The 22,046-nt window shown below is 45.2% G+C and overlaps 2 protein-coding genes across 5 annotated transcripts in view; one reads left to right on the plus strand and one right to left on the minus strand.

The window, feature by feature from the left end:
- The window catches only part of SLC12A5 (solute carrier family 12 member 5), a 35,579-nt gene extending 32,793 nt beyond the window's left edge, over positions 1-2,786 (plus strand). For both annotated transcript variants that reach the window (XM_037811439.1, XM_037811440.1), the window contains exons 22-26: positions 177-299; positions 392-591; positions 929-943; positions 1,198-1,331; positions 1,499-2,786. In XM_037811439.1, coding sequence (XP_037667367.1) covers positions 177-299; positions 392-591; positions 929-943; positions 1,198-1,331; positions 1,499-1,590 — 564 coding nt within the window. In that variant the 3' untranslated portion in view covers positions 1,591-2,786. The remainder of the gene's footprint in view (positions 1-176; positions 300-391; positions 592-928; positions 944-1,197; positions 1,332-1,498) is intronic.
- Positions 2,787-4,972: 2,186 nt separating this feature from the next.
- The window catches only part of NCOA5 (nuclear receptor coactivator 5), a 35,502-nt gene continuing 18,428 nt past the window's right edge, over positions 4,973-22,046 (minus strand). For 2 of the 3 annotated variants that reach the window (XM_037811449.1, XM_037811448.1), the window contains 6 exons: positions 13,053-13,361; positions 12,337-12,473; positions 11,220-11,346; positions 9,127-9,326; positions 7,406-7,726; positions 4,973-6,939 (listed from right to left, as the gene is read on the minus strand). In XM_037811449.1, the coding sequence (XP_037667377.1) occupies positions 6,350-6,939; positions 7,406-7,726; positions 9,127-9,326; positions 11,220-11,346; positions 12,337-12,473; positions 13,053-13,186 (1,509 nt within the window). In that variant the 5' untranslated portion in view covers positions 13,187-13,361 and the 3' untranslated portion in view covers positions 4,973-6,349. Of the gene's footprint in view, positions 6,940-7,382; positions 7,727-9,126; positions 9,327-11,219; positions 11,347-12,336; positions 12,474-13,052; positions 13,362-22,046 lie in introns of all 3 variants that reach the window. The other variant, XM_037811450.1, reaches the window with a different exon arrangement.

Below are 22,046 nucleotides of genomic sequence, written 5' to 3' on the forward strand. Positions count from 1 at the left end.
TGGCCAGGTTGGTGGGGGCAGTGGCTCTTTGGTCTGGAAGCACTGCAATATTTTAACTACTGGCAGAGGTTCCAAAAATGAGTGTCCTGGCTGAAACATCAGCTTTGGTAGCGGCTGTTTGTAGGGCATAGGTGTGACTCCCTGCAGAGCTGGTGCCAATCTGTGTCATTGCCTAGATCCAGAGTATCACAGATGAGTCTCGAGGCTCAATCCGGAGAAAGAACCCAGCTAACACCCGGCTCCGTCTTAACGTCCCGGAAGAGACAGCTGGTGACAGTGAGGAGAAACCGGAGGAGGAGGTGTGCAGCTGCAGTGGTGTAGCCCCTGCTACTGGCAGCAGAACCCTTGGCGGCCAAAGGAATCAACTGCTGTCCCTTCATTCATCCCTCAGGTGCAGCTGATCCATGACAAGAGTGCTCCCAGCTGCCCCAGCAGCTCGCCATCCCCCGGGGAGGAGCCTGAGGGCGAGGGGGAGGTGGATCCTGAGAATGTGCATCTCACCTGGACCAAGGACAAGTCGGTGGCGGAGAAGAATAAGGGCCCCAGTCCCGTCTCCTCCGAGGGCATCAAGGACTTCTTCAGCATGAAGCCGTACGGGCCTGGGGGCTAAGGGCTGGGGCTGGGTGAGCCCAAGGAACCTTTGCTCCCCATGGCTGAGCCAAAGAGCAGAAGGAGCCCTGGTCTGGCAGTCCAGAGACGCAGCTCAGACATGGGCTTGGTTCCCCCATCTGAGGACTAGGGGGTTGAGCCTGATGACCGAGGCTCAGAACTCCCAGGTGCAGGCAGTAGAAAGGTGAAGCGGGAGCTGGGAGACTGGGGCCAGTATTCACTCAGGGTAGGTGCGCTGGCCCAAGCCCCCCAGGCACTCCCTCTTTTTCTGATCCTTCTCTTTTTCTTCCTCTCTTTGCTTCTCTTGTGTTTCCTGAAGGGAGTGGGAAAACTTGTAAGTGCTTGCTAGTTTTTTCATTCTCTCTGCTGGGTTGGCCAGGGTCCCTGCTCTTTTCACTTCATCGTAAGCCCCAGTTCGTGCCCCTGACCTCTGGGGTCTCTAGCCCATCTTGGAAGAACTGGGTTGGTGATGCTTGGCTTGCAAGCACCAGGCCCCAGCAGCCCAGCCTGGCCGGCGGGCTGGAAAGGCAACTGGGTTCGACTGTCCTATCCCCCGGGCTCCTGCGCCCTCCTCCCTTCCTCCCCCAGGAACCAGTCCAACGTGCGGCGCATGCACACGGCGGTGCGGCTGAACGAGGCCATCGTGAAGAAATCTCGGGATGCCAAACTTGTTTTGCTCAACATGCCCGGGCCTCCCCGCAACCGCAATGGCGATGAAAACTGTATCCTGAAGTCAAAAATGGGGGAAGGGGACCTGGATCCTAGCCCAGGGTGGGAAAAGCTGAGGCAGTCCTGCTGCAGGATCAGCACCTCCAACAGAGGCGTGGGCTCGACCCCAATTCCTTCGGGAGGGAAAGGGGCCGGGTCTTTCTCCTTGACGAGCGCCCAGACATGGAGTTCCTCGAGGTCCTCACCGAGCACCTGGACCGCGTGATGCTGGTCCGCGGCGGCGGCCGCGAGGTCATCACCATCTATTCCTGAGAACCAGGACCTGCTACCCGGGTCCGAGCGCGCCCGGCCCGCGGCCCCGGAGCCCTCGCCGCGTCCCCCGCCGCTGTCACCGTTTACATACAGACCCCGTGCCCGCGCCCGGGCCCTTTTCCCCGCTGCCTGAAGCCCGAGGGCCTCGCCCGTCGGGGCTGACTCGGAGAGGACGGGCCCCGCGTGGAGACCAGAACCCCAAGCGCCCCGCTGGCCCGTCGGTCTGTGGGCCCCAGCTGCGCTGCCCGTTTTCTAAACCCGGCCTCGCCCCGCCGGAGGAGACACTGCAATAAAGGTCGAGGGGAGGCGCGGAGAGAAGAGGAGCTGGGGCTTTGGCGACCCCCAGGAACTCCGCGCGGCCCCTTCCCCCACCTGGGCGGGGCTTGGGACTCCTGTCCCGCCCCCTCCCCGCGCCCCGCCCGGGTCCTAGCTGTGCGCTCCTTTCGCGCTGCGCCCCGACCTCCCCGCGGCCCCGGGGCGCGGAGGTTGGAAGGTCGCTGTCGGCTGTCTCCGCCGCCCCTTTTCACGGAACCCGGGGGCGCGGGCCGGCCGTCTATACATAGTGTACAGGAGACATCGCGTGTATTTTTAACGTCCCCATATTTATGTGACTAGAAGCGCAACGGACTTCTCGCCACTGTCGAGCTCTCCCGCTGGGGGCGCCCAGGAGAGGCAGAGGCCTCGGGAAGTTGGGTTTTCCTTGACGTCCGAGTTTGAGAGCAAATGTGCTTTTGGTCCAGGCGGGAGTCGTGGTCATGGTCCCTCGACACCCCCGCCCCGCTCTCGCCTCCTCGCATTATCCACGCGCCCTTGGCTTCCGACCCTTCCCTCTAGTTCTTTTCCGAGATGAGGTGAGAGAAGTGTCCAACTCTTCCTGGATTCGCCTCCCAGCGGACATGAGCTTCCACTGCGGCTGCAGAACCGCGCGCGCAGCCTCACCTCATTAGCTCTTATGCAAGCTGGGGCCAGGATAGGGGAGGGGCGCTCCTCAGGAGGGGAGAAACGGGGGGGCCCCGCCCCACTGAGGAAGCCCCACCCCGGTGCCTTCGCTGGGGGGAGCAGGAGTCTTTTCCCAGTCGGCTTGTCGGCTGCTTCCCTTATCCCATGGTTCCTCGCCAAAGACTGAAATCGGGGAGATGGAGGGCACCCACTCCCCAGAGTTTCCTCCCTGGGTGATGAGAGAGGGGGTAATTCTGGCTCAGGGGCCGGACCCACAAGGGAGGCCCCACTGCTGCGCCTGATGTTCCGTCCCTTGTCCCCATCCGGCAGCTCGGCTTCGGGAACCCAGTCCCCGGGAAGCCCAGCCTCGGTGCCTAGCAGCGGCCTCTAGCGTACCCCAGGTTCCCGGTCCCGGGGGAGGGCTGGAGTCACCATGAGCTTTGTTCGTAGGGCCTCCCTTCCCTCCTCCAACTAGAACCTAAGGCCTTTGGTTTCCCCAACTCCAGCCCTTGGCACTTCCGCTCCACCAGCCCAGTCGGAGGCACTCTCTGTCCCCAGAGAAGGCACACTGGCCAGGTTCCTTTCCTCCAGGGCACATCCTCAATACGGGGACAGGCCCTGCATGTTCATTCCAGCACCCTCTGGGACTGGGTACAGTACCTCTAGCCCCAGGACCCTGGCCCATGCAACTTGACATCTGCCCACCTCCCAGAACTGGGGCCACTGGGTACTCCTGACTTCACCGTGTCCTTTCCTTTGAGCCCAAGGCAGAGCACGAGCTGGTGCCATCCAAGTGGGACAGGTGTGGCTGGAGGCCAGATCTGCAGTTAGAACCAGGTATCTCAGATGTCACCAGGGGGCTAGATGGATTCTCCCAGAAACTAATCAGAAAAGTTGGAGGTGTTATGACACCAGCCCTGCATCCACCACAAGACTCCCCCTGAGAACTACAGCCCTTCCTGGCTTTCTGGGGGCCTGAGCAATCCAGGGTTGAAGTGGTGGGCTGAGCAGAAGCGGAAGGGGCTGAACCAACACGTTAGGGAACCAAAGTTGCACTATCTGGGCAGGGACTATCTAGTTGGCAAGAGCAGTTTCCGTTGATGAAAACAAACATCCCACAACAAAAACGCAAGTTTTCTGTGCTACATGTGCAATATTTGTTATGAATGTTATTACGTCAGTCATTAAATTATCATTATAATCACTGTAGCTAGATGTTTCATGTTCATCCAAGTGACTTTTATTCTGAGTGCAATATTTCAATAGCCTTGTAGTGATACTAGTGTTGCTTTTGGTTTAGTCGATCTATGTGCAGGGCAATGCAATGCAATTGAAAAACTTTGTAAATAGGAGAGGTTGCAAACCAAATCAAGAATATTTATTACTATTATTATTAGGCCTGCCTTTAACTTTCAGTGTAAGTTTTTGGTATTCTGCATTCCGCCTCAGTATTGATCTTGTGTTCCTTGTGCCAATATGGAAAGGAGAGAGTTGGTTCTTTCCTTTAATTGTTGAATGCTCCCATTTAATGCTTTACAGCTTTTACTGTATTAATTTTTTAGACTCCCATCTGCACAAAATGCAATAAAAACGATTTTATTATACCCTTCATGGCCTGAGGTGTGCTGTTTGGGCACTCAAGGGGGAAGAATTAGTGGGTGGCAAGAGGGGTACTCAAGTTGGCCCTCCAGGAGGGCCCCAGATTCTCACATCAGAAACACTGGTCTTCACTGACATAGAAGAGATAGGCTGAAGCCCCAGGTCTGGTTGACTAGTTTGTGCACTGACATAGATTGTTTCAGGGCCCTGTCCTGAAGGGACAAAGAAATGAGAAACAGGGGCAGCAGAGAGTGTTACACTATTGTCACCTCCTAGGAGACTGGGGAGCACTTCCAGGGGCAGGATCAGTGCCATGGGCGTGTGGCTGGTCCTAACCTGCTGAGCCTGTCCAGTCACTTCCCCCAAAACATTCCAATTTTCCTGACGGGCTGGCTAGTAAATGCTCTCCACGGCCACTCCAAGTTCCATGATTCTATGGTCTGCCAGCTCCCTACACTATGGACAGAATGGAGGGCAGCAACTGAGAGGGAATCACACCACCTGCCGTCACTCAGAAATGGCCTCTTCACAGCCCCATTTTCCTTTCTAGAATAAGAGGACAAGCCTGCTGATACACTGAAAGTGAACCACAAGTAAGGGTTTTAACACAGCATTACTATTAGCCAGCGGGCTTTTGCCTCAAGCTGTTATAAAAGCGTCTAATGAGGTAAGCTGTATAAGAAGAGAAGGTAGAGTTAAAAGATGTTTTTGAGGCCTGACTACAGGTTGAGGACAAAATGGGGTGGACCCCAGGTCTCAATGCAGACTGAATCGGGGACCCTCATCTTCCAACCCTGGGAAAGAGCCCCCTGGAAAGAGATAATCACACTCAAAAAAGATAAACACAGTTTTTACTTTTTCATTTTAATTAAAAAGTAATCATCTCATCTTATTAACAACACAAGAGTTCCAAAGAGGAAAAAAAAACACTATATAACACAAACAGGTCAGAACATAAAATGCTGCCATCTGGGGAGACCTTGAGTTTTTGAAACCATTGTTCAGCTAGTAGCAGGGACTCAGCTGAAGTCACTCATTTCTCTCTCTTGCCCCTGCCAGGGGCCCCTTGAGATGGTGATCCAAAGGACTCTAATGGCTCCTAGGGGGAGGGCAGCTTCCTTTGGCTCCATTTTAGAGCAGCAGCCAGAGGTCCTCCAACAACGTCACTCTGGCTCAAAACTGTACCAAGAACATGCCCAGCTACCCAGAGTCTGATATCAAAATGGTCCCTGCCTCCTGCTGCTCAGAAAACAGAACAAAAATCTAGATAAAAACAAGAGCCTGCTTTTTGAGCCACAAACTTGTATCAATCATACCAATCACTGAAAAAAATGGGTGTTCACTACCAGAGTCTAGAGCTGCCTTCTCAGAGCTTACTCCATGAAACTACCACTGGAGAGGGAGACACTGACAGAAATGTTAAGGGTGTTAAGAGTGGTTGGGACCCAGATTCACAGCTTGTATTAAAACTGCTTGGGAATGGAGCGGTTCAGCCCACTGAAGATCCTCCAATGAAAAGCACATAAAGAAAACGGGGGTGGGGGGGAAAGACCAACAAAACCAAACAACCCTGGCTCAGGCAGAAGAGTTCCTGCATTTGGGCTGCCATGGCCACTCCTCACTCCTCACCAACCCCGCAAGTGATTTATGAATCCTCAAGCAGTCTCCATGTTGGATGGGGGCATGACATTACTGTGTGTGCCAAGCCCAGCCTGCCACTCTGCACTGAAAGCAGGAGCTTGAGCTCTAGTTGGTGCCAGAGTAGGCTAGGAAGCCTTGGTAGGTTCAAAAGGAACAAAGGTAGTGACAGGACAAATGTTATTCCAAACATAGCCAGCTTGGGGCCTGGCTGCTTCCTCCTTTCCTCCCCCAATCCAGCTGACAAAGGGACTAGAGAAACCCATAAAATATAAACTGAGCCCAGACACCTATACTGCTCAAGTGACCACAGAATATTTATTTTCTAGAAACAAAACAAAACAAATACCCACAGAAAACAAAAACCAACAAACTTATCCCTAAATGCAGTATAAACTCTGACTCTGGAAGGAATAAGCAACATAGCCTTGAGCAGAGGAGAGAGCAGGTGGTCGAAACTTATGACATTCAATGTGAACCTGGACAGGTGCAAAGAACATCCTCCAAACAACTCTATTTAGAACGCAGTAAGTGGGAGGAGGCCAGGGGATGAGGGGACTGGGAGTAGTTGAGAGATTTAGCCTCAGTAATGCCTCTGGTAAGATCCCATGGGGGCTTGGGGCTGTCCCACCTGTGCTGTGGTCTGGCTAACAAGGTGGGAGAGAGCAGGGCCACTCTGGATCAGGGTGTCCAGGGCCTTCTGTACACTTGGATTGTCAAAGTTGATACCTGTGGAAGACACGGGCCTCTGGCTAGCCATGTTGCTGGCAGGTGCCAGGCGACTGGAAGGCTGGCCAAAGAGCCCTTGGGAAGGAGCCCCAGGCCTGGGGCCCATGTTCCGGGCAGATCCTCCCTGTCCCAAAATGTTTGGAGGCTGATTCCCAGAGGCCTGTGATCTTTGCTGAGGCTGGCTGTTCACTGCTGTGGAAAAATTCTGGTTCTGAGTGCTTCCGGCAGCAACAGAGGGGGATGCAGAGCTGCTATTGGCCGCAACCGTGCCACTATTGAAGAGGCTGAGGATTTTGGCCTGAAGCTCTTGCTGGGAGGTGGGGGTTGCAGCTGGAGTGGATGTAGCAGAGGAGAGCACTTGGCCACTCTGGAGCTGTTGGGAGCTCGGCTGTGTCTTCAACGAGGCACCCGAGGTCGCCCCGAGTGGCTGGCGGGAAATCTGGCCTGGAAGACAGAAGAGGGAGGTATCCCGTTGAAAACACCCCCCAAGAGCAGGAGGCCTTAGTAGCCAAGGGAAGCACAACAGTCACCGAGTCACATCAATCACACAGAATATAGATTATAACATCCATTTCCCCAAGGGGCCATTTCATGCTATGTGCTGTGTTTAGGATACAGCCTAGTTCCCCCAGAGAACTGCTAACAAAAATAGGCACACATTTTGGCTACCAAGGAACCAGCAATGCTAGTCCAACCCACCCCAACCACATTAACTATAGGGATCAGAATTCATACCCAATTCTTAAGTCATCATTGTTATCAGCAGGGATGGCCCATGGGAGAACCAAAGGGATGGGCTGATTACCCATACCCACCCCAAAGAGCCCTGGGCCTGACACCCTCCCAACAGAACCTGGGGTTAGAGAAATGCAGAGTCAGAACTTCACCTCGGCCCTGCCACGTAGCTCACCAGGCAGAGAGTCGGTGCTGCTCCTCATAAGCCGCTCCTTTCGCTCTCGCAGGTAGTTGATGATCTTGTCGGTCTCTTCAGCAGTGAGGTATCTGTTGTCTGCCAGCAGGTTGATGAGGCTCTGGATGGCTGGTGGGTGTCCTCCTCTCACTCCCTCCTCAGGGCCTCCTCGTTCCCTTTCCTGTACGATTGCTTCATCGGCCATCTTGGCTGCCTGTCTGGCAATCTCCTCACGTTCCTTCTCCCGGCACTCATTCTTGTAGCGCTCATAATTTCTGGCCACCAGCACCATGGCGTCTGCCTGGGGCATGTTGCGATGCTCTGTGGGAGGGAATGACATGAGTTATTTTCTCCCATGACAGATCTAAGTGCCCACCTGCTAGACCTTACACAGCCATTTCAGTGACAAAAAGCCTTAGGGATGGGGGTATGGGGGATCAGAGGGAGATGAAGGTTGGGAAGAGGTGAATGGACATCTTTGGCAGGGAATACATACCTGCATACAGAGCTGGTTCTTTGGGGACAATTTTCTAGATCACAGACTTGTAGTAAAAACCAAAGAAACATGACGGCCTCCCACAGATTCAAACAGACCATGTGGGGAATAACCATGGGAGGCAGGCTCAGCAGCCTCTAGACCAGCACCAGGAGGCCAAAAAGTCCCTCTGTAAAGCCTGGCTCTCCACTGTGCTCCTTAAGACAGAGCTGGCTTACTGATTTTAAATACATTAGTTCAAAGGTCATGGGTTAAGATCAAAGTGTGATCCTAAATAACTCCTCTCCTCAACCCTGTGCAACATGGTTTCCACAGTATTGAAAAGACTTCTCTGAACTTTATATAAATGTTCACACACATCTTGAGGACTATGCCTCAGACACAAATGGCCCACACGAGGGCTTTATGTGTTATATAGTTATGGGTTTAACTGGTCAGGCAAATTGAGATCTCAAGTATGGTAGCAAATGGGAAAAAGTCTGTCCTCTGGCACCATGTAGTTTAAGAGCACTGAGCAGGGCATCAGTTGGCTAAGTCTCAACACTGGGTTCAATGTAGGCTAAAAGGTACTTAAGGGAAGGACTTAACAGAACCTATCCTGAGTCTCTTGGGGAAGGGGGGTGGTCAGGACCTCCTCTTTATTCTCATGGTCCCCTCTGCTCACTTCTCCAGAGCACTTACAAGTAGTATCCTAATCTCCTATTATCCCTCTCTGCCTTCCATTAGAAAGTTAGGTGGAAGTAAGGATTCTATCATGTTCAGTGCTGCATGTGCCAGAGGTGTGCTGGGGCAGGCTCTCACTGGCGGGAGCGGATCGTGTGCATCTCCCCCCAACAGCCACTTTAGTGACTTCATGTTGGTGGCTTGAAATAGGCCATGATAGGAGTATTTACACCATGGAAATCAGCAGATGATACAAACCAGGGCACCTTCCTGCCCTGCCTCAGAGAGCTGGCTGTTAAAATTTGCCAGCACATCACTATATAGACCTAATGGCTAAGTTTAGTGAATCACATATAGCAGGCCCAGAACTGTATCCACTGAAAGAATATCAGATGGAAAAATGACTATCTAAGTCACCTTCAGTCCACTTATAAAAGGGACCTATCATATTAGAGCTGGAATTCATGAGTCAGTTGCTGAAAATCTGTTTATGAGTAAGGCATAAAAGAATTAACAGACTCGTGACTACCTGTAGGATTCTGACCCACTAGGGCCTCTGTACCTTGTGGGGTTCCAAACATGATGTTGACTGTGCAGGAGCGGTGAATTTGATGTTGCTGGGTGATGACAATAGCAAAAGGAGACCCTCCCCTGCTAACATCCTCCAAAGCTTGTGACAGCGACACCTCTGTGTTGAGGAAGATCAAGTCTACTACCATGCCCAGGTCTCGTACCTTCCGCCCCACAGATTCAGCATAATCTCTGTAGAAATAAACAGGGTCCAGGTGAGCCCTCCTTGACCAATTTCAAATCCGTGCACTGTTTCCTCTCCGTTAACTGTATTACGCGCAGGTAGAAAGCTCAAATCCTAGCCCACAATGTCTCTCCCTAGTGCCCTCTTCAGGCTCCAAGGATCTAGGCCCATTCCCTTGCTTTACACTGGATCAGAATTGGTTTGTCCCAGGTTACACAGGAAGTTGACAGTAGCACAGCATTTAATACCAGGTCCTTCTCTTGATTCTCTGGTCCACTGGTCCTTCCTTAACACCATCCTGCTGCTGCCTAAGACTTGTGGTACAAGTCTGTCTTTGGGGAAACTGCATAACACAGAAAAATATGGGCCTTTAAATGAGAAAGATGGGATTGGATCCCAGCTCTACCATTTACTTGCCTTAAGCAAGTCCCTGTACCTTACGAACTTCACTTTCTTTACCAATAAAACAGGAAAAATATCATTCAGCTCATGTCATTTCCTTGACCTTTCTTGCCAATCTAATCAAATCCCTGATATATTCTTTTCTAACAGGACTCAGTCATCACCTATATGCTTTTATCATCTGCCCAACTAGAGTATAAGCTCCACCAGGAGCTGTGTGTTTGCTCTTTTATAGCCCCAGTACCTAGTATAGAGTTGGTATTAAACAAAATTTGCTGAAAGAATACATATGTAATATGAATACTGTCAAGTATTAAAAATAACTTATGTAAAGTGCCTATCATGGGGTAGTACAAAGTAGGTGTTCAAAAAATGACTGCTATTATCATTTGTCAAAAAGAAGAAGGCCACAGTTAAAGCAGCCTCTATCTCTGTCTGACCAAGGCAGCTCAGAGCTTGTGAATTCTGCCTCCTGCTTGGTGTTTCAACACCTACTTCCCTCGTCACTTGCTTTGAAATTAGCACTTTAACCCCAAACTGCTAGAAAATATAAGAAGTTATTTGCTAACCACCTGGGGAAAGGGAACACAACTACCTGCCAAATCTGCAAGCTTCTACTCCCTCCGCTTTTCTGCTCTGCCTACTGGAGGAGAGAATGTAAATCAGAGGTGGTAGAAGGGGAGTAAAATGGTGCTGTGAACTTGGGCTTAACTAACGTAGTCATCTAACAGTTCTGCAAGGCCACGACACTTTGCAATGAAAGGCTGTTTCTTGGATAACAAATGCAAAGATGTGCCTTCCAAAGTACTGGGGATTCAGTCTTGTCTTGTGAAGGGGGTACGTACTGCTTTGACTGATCAGCATCCATACTCTCTCCAATTTTCCTTTGGGAAGGAATCCCACTCGTAGTCTACATGGTTCCACAGGGCTGGTCCCGCCCCCAGCTCTAAGGATGGGCACATGACCAAGGCCTGGCCAATCAGAGTATTTTAGCATCCCTGGTCATGGTGACTGGTGTTCAGGAATATCAAAGTGACCCAGGTCAGTTCAATGAGAAACAATCCCAGGATTTTTGGTGGTAATTCTGGGAAAGACAAACTTTCTTTCTACTGGGTTTGTTAAGCTAAGAAGACACACATGTCTGGAGGCCATTGCCATCCTGCCTTTCCAAATAGAAAGCTTTACTGCAAATGAAAGGCAACACCGAGAAAAGTAGCACTGAGAAACCAGCACAGAGACCAAGTTTTGATGACACAGTCTGACCCTGGATCTGGCTATGTCTGAACTTCAGTTAAGTAAACCAAAAATTTCGCATTTGGGCTTAAGCCAGTTTGAATTGGGCTTTCTGTCACCTACAACTGAAAAAACTTTGGCTAACACAGCATAGCAGTGTCAGGATACACAGCCCAAGTTTAGTAGGTTGAGCAGCCAAAAAGGGAGTCTGAATTTCTCATCTGACCTTTCTCCTTACTGGGGAATAAAATTTAAGGGGTTCTTACTTAGTTTGCTTATTGACGACAATCACAGAACAATCGACAGGCCTCTCGGAATCAAAGCGTCTCTGGATTTCCTCAAAATACTGACGATAAAGCTCTTCTCTACGTCGTTCCTCACGTTTCAGACGTTCTACAAGACACCATCAGGGTAAACTGAATGACTGTGCCCTTCTATAAATACAAGTTACAGGCTTTATTTTGAATCCTGACCTACTTGTAGGCAAGGGTTGTAATATACACACTCCGAATTAATCTTCTAGTCTGTCTCCTAAAAATAAATATTAATATTTTCCTATTATCAATTCCTCAAACTGAAATGGTTGGATTAAAGGGCATGATTATTTTAATGCTTCTAAAGCATAGTGCCAAACTGCCCTGTTAAAAAGGCAGTATTAATTTATACCTCCACAGAGGTGGATCATCTAGTGTCTACTTCTTCACCCCTTAGTCAACATTGCAACACTGGGCATTATCATTCTTTTTAATTCCTGCCAACTTAGGGGGTTAAAAAAAAAGACATTTCATGAAAATTTTTTTTTTTTTTGCGGTGGGGGAATATAACTATTTAAGACTTTTATTGACAGATGCTTGAGTTTGTTGACCTTTTGTTGGACAAAAAAAAAGTAGTAAATTTTAATAACAAAGTAAAAATGAGTTTCTTAAACATCTCAATTTGACCAGATATGAAACAATTCAAAAACTTTAAATGTCTATTGAGAAAAACTAGGCTTTTTAAAAAAAGTTTTGTCTTTATCTAAAAAGAGACGTGTTTAGGTAAAAATTGTGAAAAACCCATGCTGCACAGATAATGCACATAATTCTAGTTATGAAGTCTGTGGGCAAAAAGCAAGCACTTACTGTCTTCAGCTCCAATCTTCTGTCCATTTTTTATTGTTGGAATTCATATTTATTTCTTCTTGTTGGATGATGGTACTAATCTGCATTTTAAAAAGTATTTTCAAGCTAAATATTCCCTACCCATTTATTGTATTTTTTGTTTTTGTGAATTGCCTGGCCAAGTCATTAGCTCTTTTTCACTTGGGGTATTGGCTAATATTTTCCTTTTTCTTTCGTAAAGTGTTCTACCAGTAATAAGAATTGACTGCTTCTGCTACTATACCTTTTGCACGAGACTGACTTTCTGGGCCTGGAGGGCCTCGTCCATCAAAGCTATCTCTGTAACGGTCAAAGTAAGACTCATCCTTCTTCCTGCAATAATCATCCATTCGCAGGTATCGGTCATAAGAGCCTTCTCTCCTGGAACGTAAGGAAATCAACAACAATTTCAACTCTGTTCCATGTGGCAGAAATGAGATACAGAGAATTCAACACTCTCTGAGGAAGTAAGTGAAGGCATAGGACTTTGGGATTAGACAAACAAGGCTCATTATCTAGGATCCACTGTTTCTGAGCTCTGTGGCTGTCAGTGAGTTAACTTGCCTTATAAAATGACAGAGGGCGGGGGGATTGGAGCATAGATCTGGCACACAGTAAATGCAAAATAAGTCAATAATCATTAATAGTTTTGAGAAACCATTCCATGGTCTCCCACCTGCTTCCCTGGGCTTTTACACTGCCAACACAATTTGCATTCCATCTTTTTCCATTTGCACAATGCTGCCTTTCACAAGCCACAGGGAAAGACCTAAATTCATTCACTCCGCACAATTCAACAATCATTCACACATTCAGCAAGTATTTATTGAGCACCTACCACTAGATGACACTGGAAATACAAGGCTGATAAAGAGCTTTCGATTAGATAAACAGAACATGCATTAAAAAAAAGATAACAAAAAAAAAAAAAAAAAAAGAGCAGAATGCTTGTGTCTGTACCTGTACATGGGATCTCGGGAGTCTCTCATGTCTCGGTATCTGTCATATACAGGGTCTCGGTGATCTCGAAAATCCCTAGAGTCTCTTAGATCACGAAAGTCTCTGAGGTCCCTCATGTCCCGAGCATCGCGCATACTTCTGCTGCCTCTGTGGTCCCGAAGGTCTCTGCTGTCTCTGTGGTCCCGCAAGTCTCTGCTATCTCGGGCATCCCGGCCATTTCTGCCATCTCTGGGCTCTCTCCTAGGACTTCCTCGAATTGGGGATCTATCACGTCTTGTGTCTCGACTGTCTCCAAAGCCATATGGATCCCTGAGGGAGGGGACAAGAAGATGATTAACACAAAGAAATTGAAGGCAGCCAACCCTTCACCTCTTATAGGAGGAAACCCCCACCCTTCAATTGTTTTTCTCCAAAACACAGCAGTCAAACAGTGAGAACATGATTAAATTTTTAAGGACAGTCATCCATCTGGTCAGCAGATAGAGCCTAGTAGGTTCTAGAATCTCAAAAGATTAAGACATTATAAAAGAAGAATACATGGCCAAAAGCCAATGGTTTTTGGCTACAGTAAAAATATTCATGAAGTTTCAGGGAATAATTTGATATTCCTTATGCATGCCTCACTATCATCTTATTCCGAACTGGCTTTCAAAGTGAAAGAATCTTTCCCCTAGAACCTATTTTCTCCTACCAGAAAACTTCACTTAAAATATCTAGGATGATAACCAAATTAAGGAAAAAAGGATAAAATACAATATGATACATACATAGTAAAGGATTAAGAATAATCAGTTGCTCTGTCTTGTCAACACAGCTCTCGAGTAGTGGTGTCTCTCAATCTGAGGGCTTATGTATAAACCTGGTTCCTTTTTACCGAAGGCTTTTTTTGGTTATTGTTTTGTTAGTGTTTGAAGTCAGATATGCTTGGGCTACTCTGACTCAAATGTTTTTCATGAGAAATTCATCCCTAATCTGTCTAAAATCCAACTCAATTAGCCCCTTAATTACAGACTTTTCCACTTTTGCTAAAAATCATTTCCCCAGTTATCAAGGTATGTTTTTGAAAATGAACTTTGATTCTTCCTTCCTTATCCCTATAAGTCACTTGAGTCCTGTTCATTTTTTTCTTTCCATTTCTTCTGGATTCATAAGCCCACTTCAAACCTGTATTTCCATGCTGGTACCATCACAAGTGTTTCCAAAAAACAAAAACAAAACAAAAGCCAATCTTCCATATTTCAATTCATTCAAAACAAAAATACCAGATTAACCATCCTAACATGCCAATTTCTACCTACTACCAATTGCAGCTTGACTGTTAAGCTTTTGGGCACCCCTTCCTAACGAATCTGTCCTCATTCCAACTATTATCTCCCTCTGTTATCTGAAACAATCCCCCTCAGTACTACTCAAGTTGTTCTTAAGACCAAATTCACATGATGTATATCTCAATATTTTTGCTCATGTTTTTTCTACCTGGAATATTTTTTGGGCACTAATCTTAAGTACCACCCAAACCTCACAGGCAAGTTATGTCCTTCGTCTTCCAAGAAGCCTTCCCTAACTTTCTTAGTAACTGCTGGTCTCTTCTCCTGCTCGACTCTCAGAACCGTTACTAGTTCCATTACTCCTCTTGATTTTAATACAAAATTTTTACACTGTTATTTACTTTTTTATAACAATGATGTATTTTAAGGATTACCTCCTCCGTAAAACCTGTCCTGAACTCTTGACCTTCCCCAACAAACAGGCTTTTCCTTCAGTCCTTTCCATCTTAATAAGTGGCACATATACCTACTCAGTTGCTCAAGCCAGGAAACTGGGAATCATCTTTCCCTTAAAGTCTCACCCACTCTTCTAACCACATTTCCAAAGTCTGTTGATTCTTTCTCTAAAACTGCTGTCAGTTCTGCCCACTCTTCTTTACCTCCATTGTTACTATTGAAGGCTAACCCATAATCATCTCATCAAAACCACAGCAAAAGCCCTCTAAAGTAATCATCCCACTTTTGTTCTTGCCTCTCCTCTAATCTTCCTCTAATCACCTGAGTGATCTTTTTTTTTAATCATCATTTTATTGAGATATATTCACATACCACGCAGTCATACAAAACAAATCGTACTTTTGATTGTTTACAGTACCATTACATAGTTGTACATTCATCACCTAAATCAATCCCTGACACCTTCATTAGCACACACACAAAAATAACAAGAATAATAATTAGAGTGAAAAAGAGCAATTGAAGTAAAAAAGAACACTGGGTACCTTTGTCTGTTTGTTTCCTTCCCCTACTTTTCTACATATCCATCCATAAACTAGACAAAGTGGAGTTTGGTCCTTATGGCTTTCCCAATCCCATTGTCACCCCTCATAAGCTACATTTTTATACAACTGTCTTCGAGATTCATGGGTTCTGGGTTGTAGTTTGATAGTTCCAGGTATCCACCACCAGCTACCCCAATTCTTTGGAACCTAAAAAGGGTTGTCTAAAGTGTGCGTAAGAGTGCCCACCAGAGTGATCTCTCGGCTCGTTTTGGAATCTCTCTGCCACTGAAGCTTATTTCATTTCCTTTCACATCCCCCTTTTGGTCAAGAAGATGTTCTCCGTCCCACGATGCCGGGTCTACATTCCTCCCCGGGAGTCATATTCCACGTTGCCAGGGAGATTCACTCCCCTGGGTGTCTGATCCCACGTAGGGGGGAGGGCAGTGATTTCACCTTTCAAGTTGGCTTAGCCAGAGAGAGAGGGCCACATCTGAGCAACAAAGAGGCATTCAGGAGGAGACTCTTAGGCACAAATATAGGGAGGCCTAGCCTCTCCTTTGCAGCAACCGTCTTCCCAAGGGTAAAACTTATGGTAGAGGGCTCAACCCATCAAACCACCAGTCCCCTATGTCTGTGGTCATGTTAGCAACCATGGAGGTGGGGTAGGCGAATACCCCTGCATTCTCCACAGGCTCCTCAAGGGGGCACTAAATCTTTTTTTTTTTTTCCTTTTTTTCTTTTTTTTTTTTTTTTAACTTTCCCTTCTTTTTTAAATCAACTGTATGAAAAAAAAAAGTTAAAAAGGAAACAAACATACAATAAAAGAACATTTCAAAGAGACCATAACAAGGGGGTAAGAAAAAGACAACTAACCTAAGATAACTGCTTAACTTCCAACATGTTCCTACTTTACCCCAAGAAAGTTACATAATATAGCAACATTTCTGTGAACTTGTTCCTACTATATCCATCAGAAATTAACAGACCATAGTCATTTCTGGGCATCCCCAGAACGTTAAATAGCTTATCTGTTCTTCTTGGATTATTGTTCCCCCTTCCTTAATTGCTCTCTATTGCTAGTTCCCCTTCATTCTACATTATAAACCATTTGTTTTACATTTTTCAAAGTTCACATTAGTGGTAGCATATAATATTTCTCTTTTTGTGCCTGGCTTATTTCGCTCAGCATTATGTCTTCAAGGTTCATCCATGTTGTCATATGTTTCACCAGATCGTTCCTTCTTACTGCCGCGTAGTATTCCATCGTGTGTATATACCACATTTTATTTATCCACTCATCTGTTGAAGGACATTTGGGTTGTTTCCATCTCTTGGCAATTGTGAATAATGCTGCTATGAACATTGGTGTGCAGATATCTGTTCGTGTCACTGCTTTCCGATCTTCCGGGTATATACCGAGAAGTGCAATCGCTGGATCGAATGGTAGCTCTATATCTAGTTTTCTAAGGAACTGCCAGACTGACTTCCAGAGTGGCTGAACCATTATACAGTCCCACCAACAATGAATAAGAGTTCCAATTTCTCCACATCCCCTCCAGCATTTGTAGTTTCCTGTTTGTTTAATGGCAGCCATTCTAACCGGTGTTAGATGGTATCTCATTGTGGTCTTAATTTGCATCTCTCTAATAGCTAGTGAAGCTGAACATTTTTTCATGTGTTTCTTGGCCATTTGTATTTCCTCTTCAGAGAACTGTCTTTTCATATCTTTTGCCCATTTTATAATTGGGCTGTCTGTACTATTGTCATTGAGTTGTAGGATTTCTTTGTATATGCAAGATATCAGTCTTTTGTCAGATACATGGTTTCCAAAAATTTTTTCCCATTGAGTTGGCTGCCTCTTTACCTTTTTGAGAAATTCCTTTGAGGTGCAGAAACTTCTAAGCTTGAGGAGTTCCCATTTATCTATTTTCTCTTTTGTTGCTTGTGCTTTGGGTGTAAAGTCTAGGAAGTGGCCGCCTAATACAAGGTCTTGAAGATGTTTTCCTACATTATCTTCTAGGAGTTTTATGGTACTTTCTTTTATATTGAGATCTTTGGTCCATTTTGAGTTAATTTTTGTGTAGGGGGTGAGGTAGGGGTCCTCTTTCATTCTTTTGGATATGGATATCCAACTCTCCCAGCCCCATTTGTTGAAAAGACCATTATGGCTCAGTTCAGTGACTTTGGGGGCCTTATCAAAGATCAGTCGGCCATAGATCTGAGGGTCTATCTCTGAATTCTCAATTCGATTCCATTGATCTATATGTCTATCTTTGTGCCAGTACCATGCTGTTTTGGCAACTGTGGCTTTATAATAAGCTTCAAAGTCAGGGAGTGTAAGTCCTCCCACTTCGTTTTTCTTTTTTAGAGTGTCTTTAGCAATTCGAGGCATCTTCCCTTTCCAAATAAATTTGATAACTAGCTTTTCCAAGTCTGCAAAGTAGGTTGTTGGAATTTTGATTGGGATTGCATTGAATCTGTAGATGAGTTTGGGTAGAATTGACATCTTAATGACATTTAGCCTTCCTATTCATGAACATGGAATATTTTTCCATCTTTTAAGGTCCCCTTCTATTTCTTTTAGTAGAGTTATGTAGTTTTCTTTGTATAGGTCTTTTACATCTTTGGTTAAGTTTATTCCTAGGTACTTGATTTTTTTAGTTGCTATTGAAAATGGTATCTTTTTCTTGAGTGTCTCTTCAGTTTGTTCATTTCTAGCATATAGAAACATTACTGACTTATGTGCATTAATCTTGTATCCCGCTACTTTGCTAAATTTGTTTATTAGCTCTAGTAGGTGTATCGTTGATTTCTCAGGGTTTTCTAGATATAAGATCATATCATCTGCAAACAATGACAGTTTTACTTCTTCTTTTCCAATTTGGATGCCTTTTATTTCTTTGTCTTGCCGGATTGCCCTGGCTAGCACTTCCAGCACAATGTTGAATAACAGTGGTGACAGCGGGCATCCTTGTCTTGTTCCTGATCTTAGAGGGAAGGCTTTCAGTCTCTCACCATTGAGTACTATGCTGGCTGTGGGTTTTTCATATATGCTCTTTATCATGTTGAGGAAGTTTCCTTCAATTCCTACCTTTTGAAGTGTTTTTATCAAAAAGGGATGTTGGATTTTGTCAAATGCTTTTTCAGCATCTATTGAGATGATCAATTGATTTTTCCCTTTCGAGTTTTTAATGTGTTGTAATACATTGATTGTTTTTCTTATGTTGAACCATCCTTGCATGCCTGGAATGAACCCCACTTGGTCATGGTGTATGATTTTTTTAATGTGTCTTTGGATTCGATTTGCAAGTATTTTGTTGAGGATTTTTGCATCTATATTCATTAGGGAGATTGGCCGGTAGTTTTCCTTTTTTGTAGCATCTTTGCCTGGTTTTGGTATTAGATTGATGTTAGCTTCATAAAATGAGTTAGGTAGTGTTCCATTTTCTTCAATGTTTTGAAAGAGTTTGAGTAAGATTGGTGTCAGTTCTTTCTGGAAAGTTTGGTAGAATTCCCCTGTGAAGCCATCTGGCCCTGGGCATTTATTTGTGGGAAGATTTTTGATGACTGATTGGATCTCTTTGCTTGTGATGGGTTGGTTGAGGTCTTCTATTTCTTCTCTGGTCAGTCTAGGTTGTTCATATGTTTCCAGGAAATTGTCCATTTCCTCTACATTCTCCAGTTTGTTGCCATACAGTTTTTCATAGTATCCTCTTATAATTTTTTTAATTTCTTCAGGATCTGCAGTTATGTCACCTTTTTCATTCATTATTTTGTTTATATGGGTCTTCTCTCTTTTTGATTTTGTCAGTCTAGCTAGGGGCTTGTCAATCTTGTTGATCTTCTCAAAGAACCAACTTTTGGTGATATTTATCCTCTCTATTGTTTTTTTGTTCTCTATGTCATTTATTTCTGCTTTAATCCTTGTTATTTCTTTTCTTCTACTTGGTTTAGGATTGGTTTGCTGTTCATTTTCTAGCTTCTTCAGTTGATCCATTAGTTCTTTGATTTTGGCTCTTTCTTCCTCTTTAATATATGCGTTTAGTGCTATAAATTTCCCCCTCAGCACTGCTTTTGCTGCATCCCATAGGTTTTGGTATGTTGTGTTCTCATTTTCATTCGTCTCTATATATTTAGCAATTTCTCTTGCTATATCTTCTTTAACCCACTGATTGTTTAGGAGTGTGTTGTTTAACCTCCAGGTATTTGTGAATTTTCTAAGTCTCTGATGGTTATTGACTTCTAATTGTATTCCATTGTGGTCAGAGAATGTGCTTTGAATAATTTCAATCTTTTTAAATTTATTGAGGCTTGTTTTATGTCCCAGCATATGATCTATTCTGGAGAAAGTTCCGTGAGCACTAGAAAAGTATGTGTATCCTGGTGATTTGGGATGTAATGTCCTGTATATGTCTGTGAAATCTAATTCATTTATCAGATTGTTTAGGTTTTCAATTTCCTTATCGGTCTTCTGTCTGGTTGATCTATCTATAGGAGAGAGTGATGTGTTGAAGTCTCCCACAATTATTGTGGAAACATCAATTGCTTCCTTTAGTTTTGCCAGTGTTTCTCTCATGTATTTTGTGGCACCTTGATTGGGTGCATAGACATTTACGATTGTTATTTCTTCTTGCTGAATTGCCCCTTTTATTAGTACGTAGTGGCCTTCTTTGTCTCTCAAAACATCCCTGCATTTGAAGTCTATTTTATCTGAGATTAATATTGCTACACCTGCTTTCTTTTGGCTGTAGCTTGCATGAAATATTTTTTTCCATCCTTTCACTTTCAGTTTCTTTGTGTCCCTGTGTCTAAGATGAGTCTCTTGTATGCAACATATTGATGGTTCATTTTTTTTGATCCATTCTGTGAATCTATATCTTTTAATTGGGGAGTTTAATCCATTTACATTCAATGTTAAAACCGTGAAGGCATTTCTTGAATCGGCCATCTTATCCTTTGGTTTATGTTTGCCATATTTTTCCCCTCTCTCTATTAATATCCTTTATTGTACCCATACTAAATCTCTTTAGTACTGAACCTTTCTCCAAGTCTCTCTGTCCTGTCTTTGTTTCTCTGTCTGTAGGGCTCCCTTTAGTATCTCCAGTAGGGCAGGTCTCTTGTTAGCAAATTCTCTCAGCATTTGTTTGTCTGTGAAAAATTTAAGCTCTCCCTCAAATTTGAAGGAGAGCTTTGCTGGATAAAGTATTCTTGGCTGGAAATTTTTCTCACTCAGAATTTTAAATATGTCGTGGCACTGCCTTCTCGCCTCCATGGTGGCTGCTGAGTAGTCACTACTTAGTCTTATGCTGTTTCCTTTGTATGTGGTGAATTGCTTTTCTCTTGCTGCTTTCAGAACTTGCTCCTTCTCTTCTGTGTTTGACAGTGTGATCAGTATATGTCTTGGAGTGGGTTTATTTGGATTTATTCTATTTGGAGTTCGCTGAGCATTTATCATTTGTGTATTTATGTTGTTTAGAAGATTTGGGAAGTTTTCCCCAACAATTTCTTTGAATACTCTTCCTAGACCTTTACCCTTTTCTTCCCCTTCTGGGACACCAATGAGTCTTATATTTGGATGTTTCATATGATCTATCATATCCCTGAGGTCCATTTCGATTTTTTCAATTTTTTTCCCCATTCTTTCTTTTATGCTTTCATTTTCCATTCTGTCATCTTCCAGGTCACTGATTCGTTGTTCAACTTCCTCTAGTCTTGTACTATGAGTGTCCAGAATCTTTTTAATTTGGTCAACAGTTTCTTTAATTTCCATAAGATCATCCATTTTTTTATTTAGTCTTGCAATGTCTTCTTTATGCTCTTCTAGGGTCTTCTTGATTTCCTTCATATCCCGTACTATGGTCTCATTGTTCATCTTTAGTTCTTTGAGTAGCTGCTCTAGGTGCTGTGTCTCTTCTGGTCTTTTGATTTGGGTGCTTGGGCTTGGGTTATCCATATCGTCTGGTTTTTTCATATACTTTATAATTTTCTGTTGTTTTTGGCCTCGTGGCATTTGCTGAACTTGATAGGGTTCTTTTAGGGTTTGTAGACCAATTGAAGTCCTTATCTCTAATTTATCAGATCTACAGCTTCGTGGAGTACACTTTCTCTAACTAACCAGCAGGTGGCGTCCACGAGCCACCTGTTCTCCACAAGCCAGTTCTCCTCTGCTTAGCCTGTTTGGTGAGTGGGGGAGTGAGTCTTGTGGGGCCCAATTGGTGTACCAAGCTTGCGTGTGTAGTTGGTGTTGCCTGCCCTGTATGTGGGGCGTGTTTCTGGGCAGTTGGGGAGGGGGGGTGGCCCTAACAATCAAATCTCCCTGATGATCCTAGAGTTTTAAAGCTGCTGCAATAGTCTAATCCTTCAGTTCAGTCCTGCCACAGTTTGTCTCTGCCAGTGACCCACAAGTCCTTGGTATTGGCGTATGGCTCCTGAGACTTGCAAGTGGGCCCCTCTTCCAGGCTGTGCACCCCGGGTCCTCTGTTGAGGGATGACTGTGCTATGTCACAGGTGAGTGCTGTCCCCCCAGGGCAGTTCTGGGCTGCTGGGCTGTGTAGGGAGGCTCCCAGTCTGCTCCAATGATGGCTGAATGGGGCTTTGTTAATTCACACTGCTCCACCTTCCCAGCTCTGGGACAATCAGCTGAGGTTGCAGGGAAGGCTAATGTCCACGCCCGGTTTTGTGGTGTGTGCCTGTTATTTGAAGCACTTCCGTCACACTGGGTTGTC

The sequence above is a fragment of the Choloepus didactylus genome, chromosome 19 (assembly GCF_015220235.1).
Source record: "Choloepus didactylus isolate mChoDid1 chromosome 19, mChoDid1.pri, whole genome shotgun sequence".
Taxonomy (NCBI): Eukaryota; Metazoa; Chordata; class Mammalia; order Pilosa; family Megalonychidae; genus Choloepus; species Choloepus didactylus.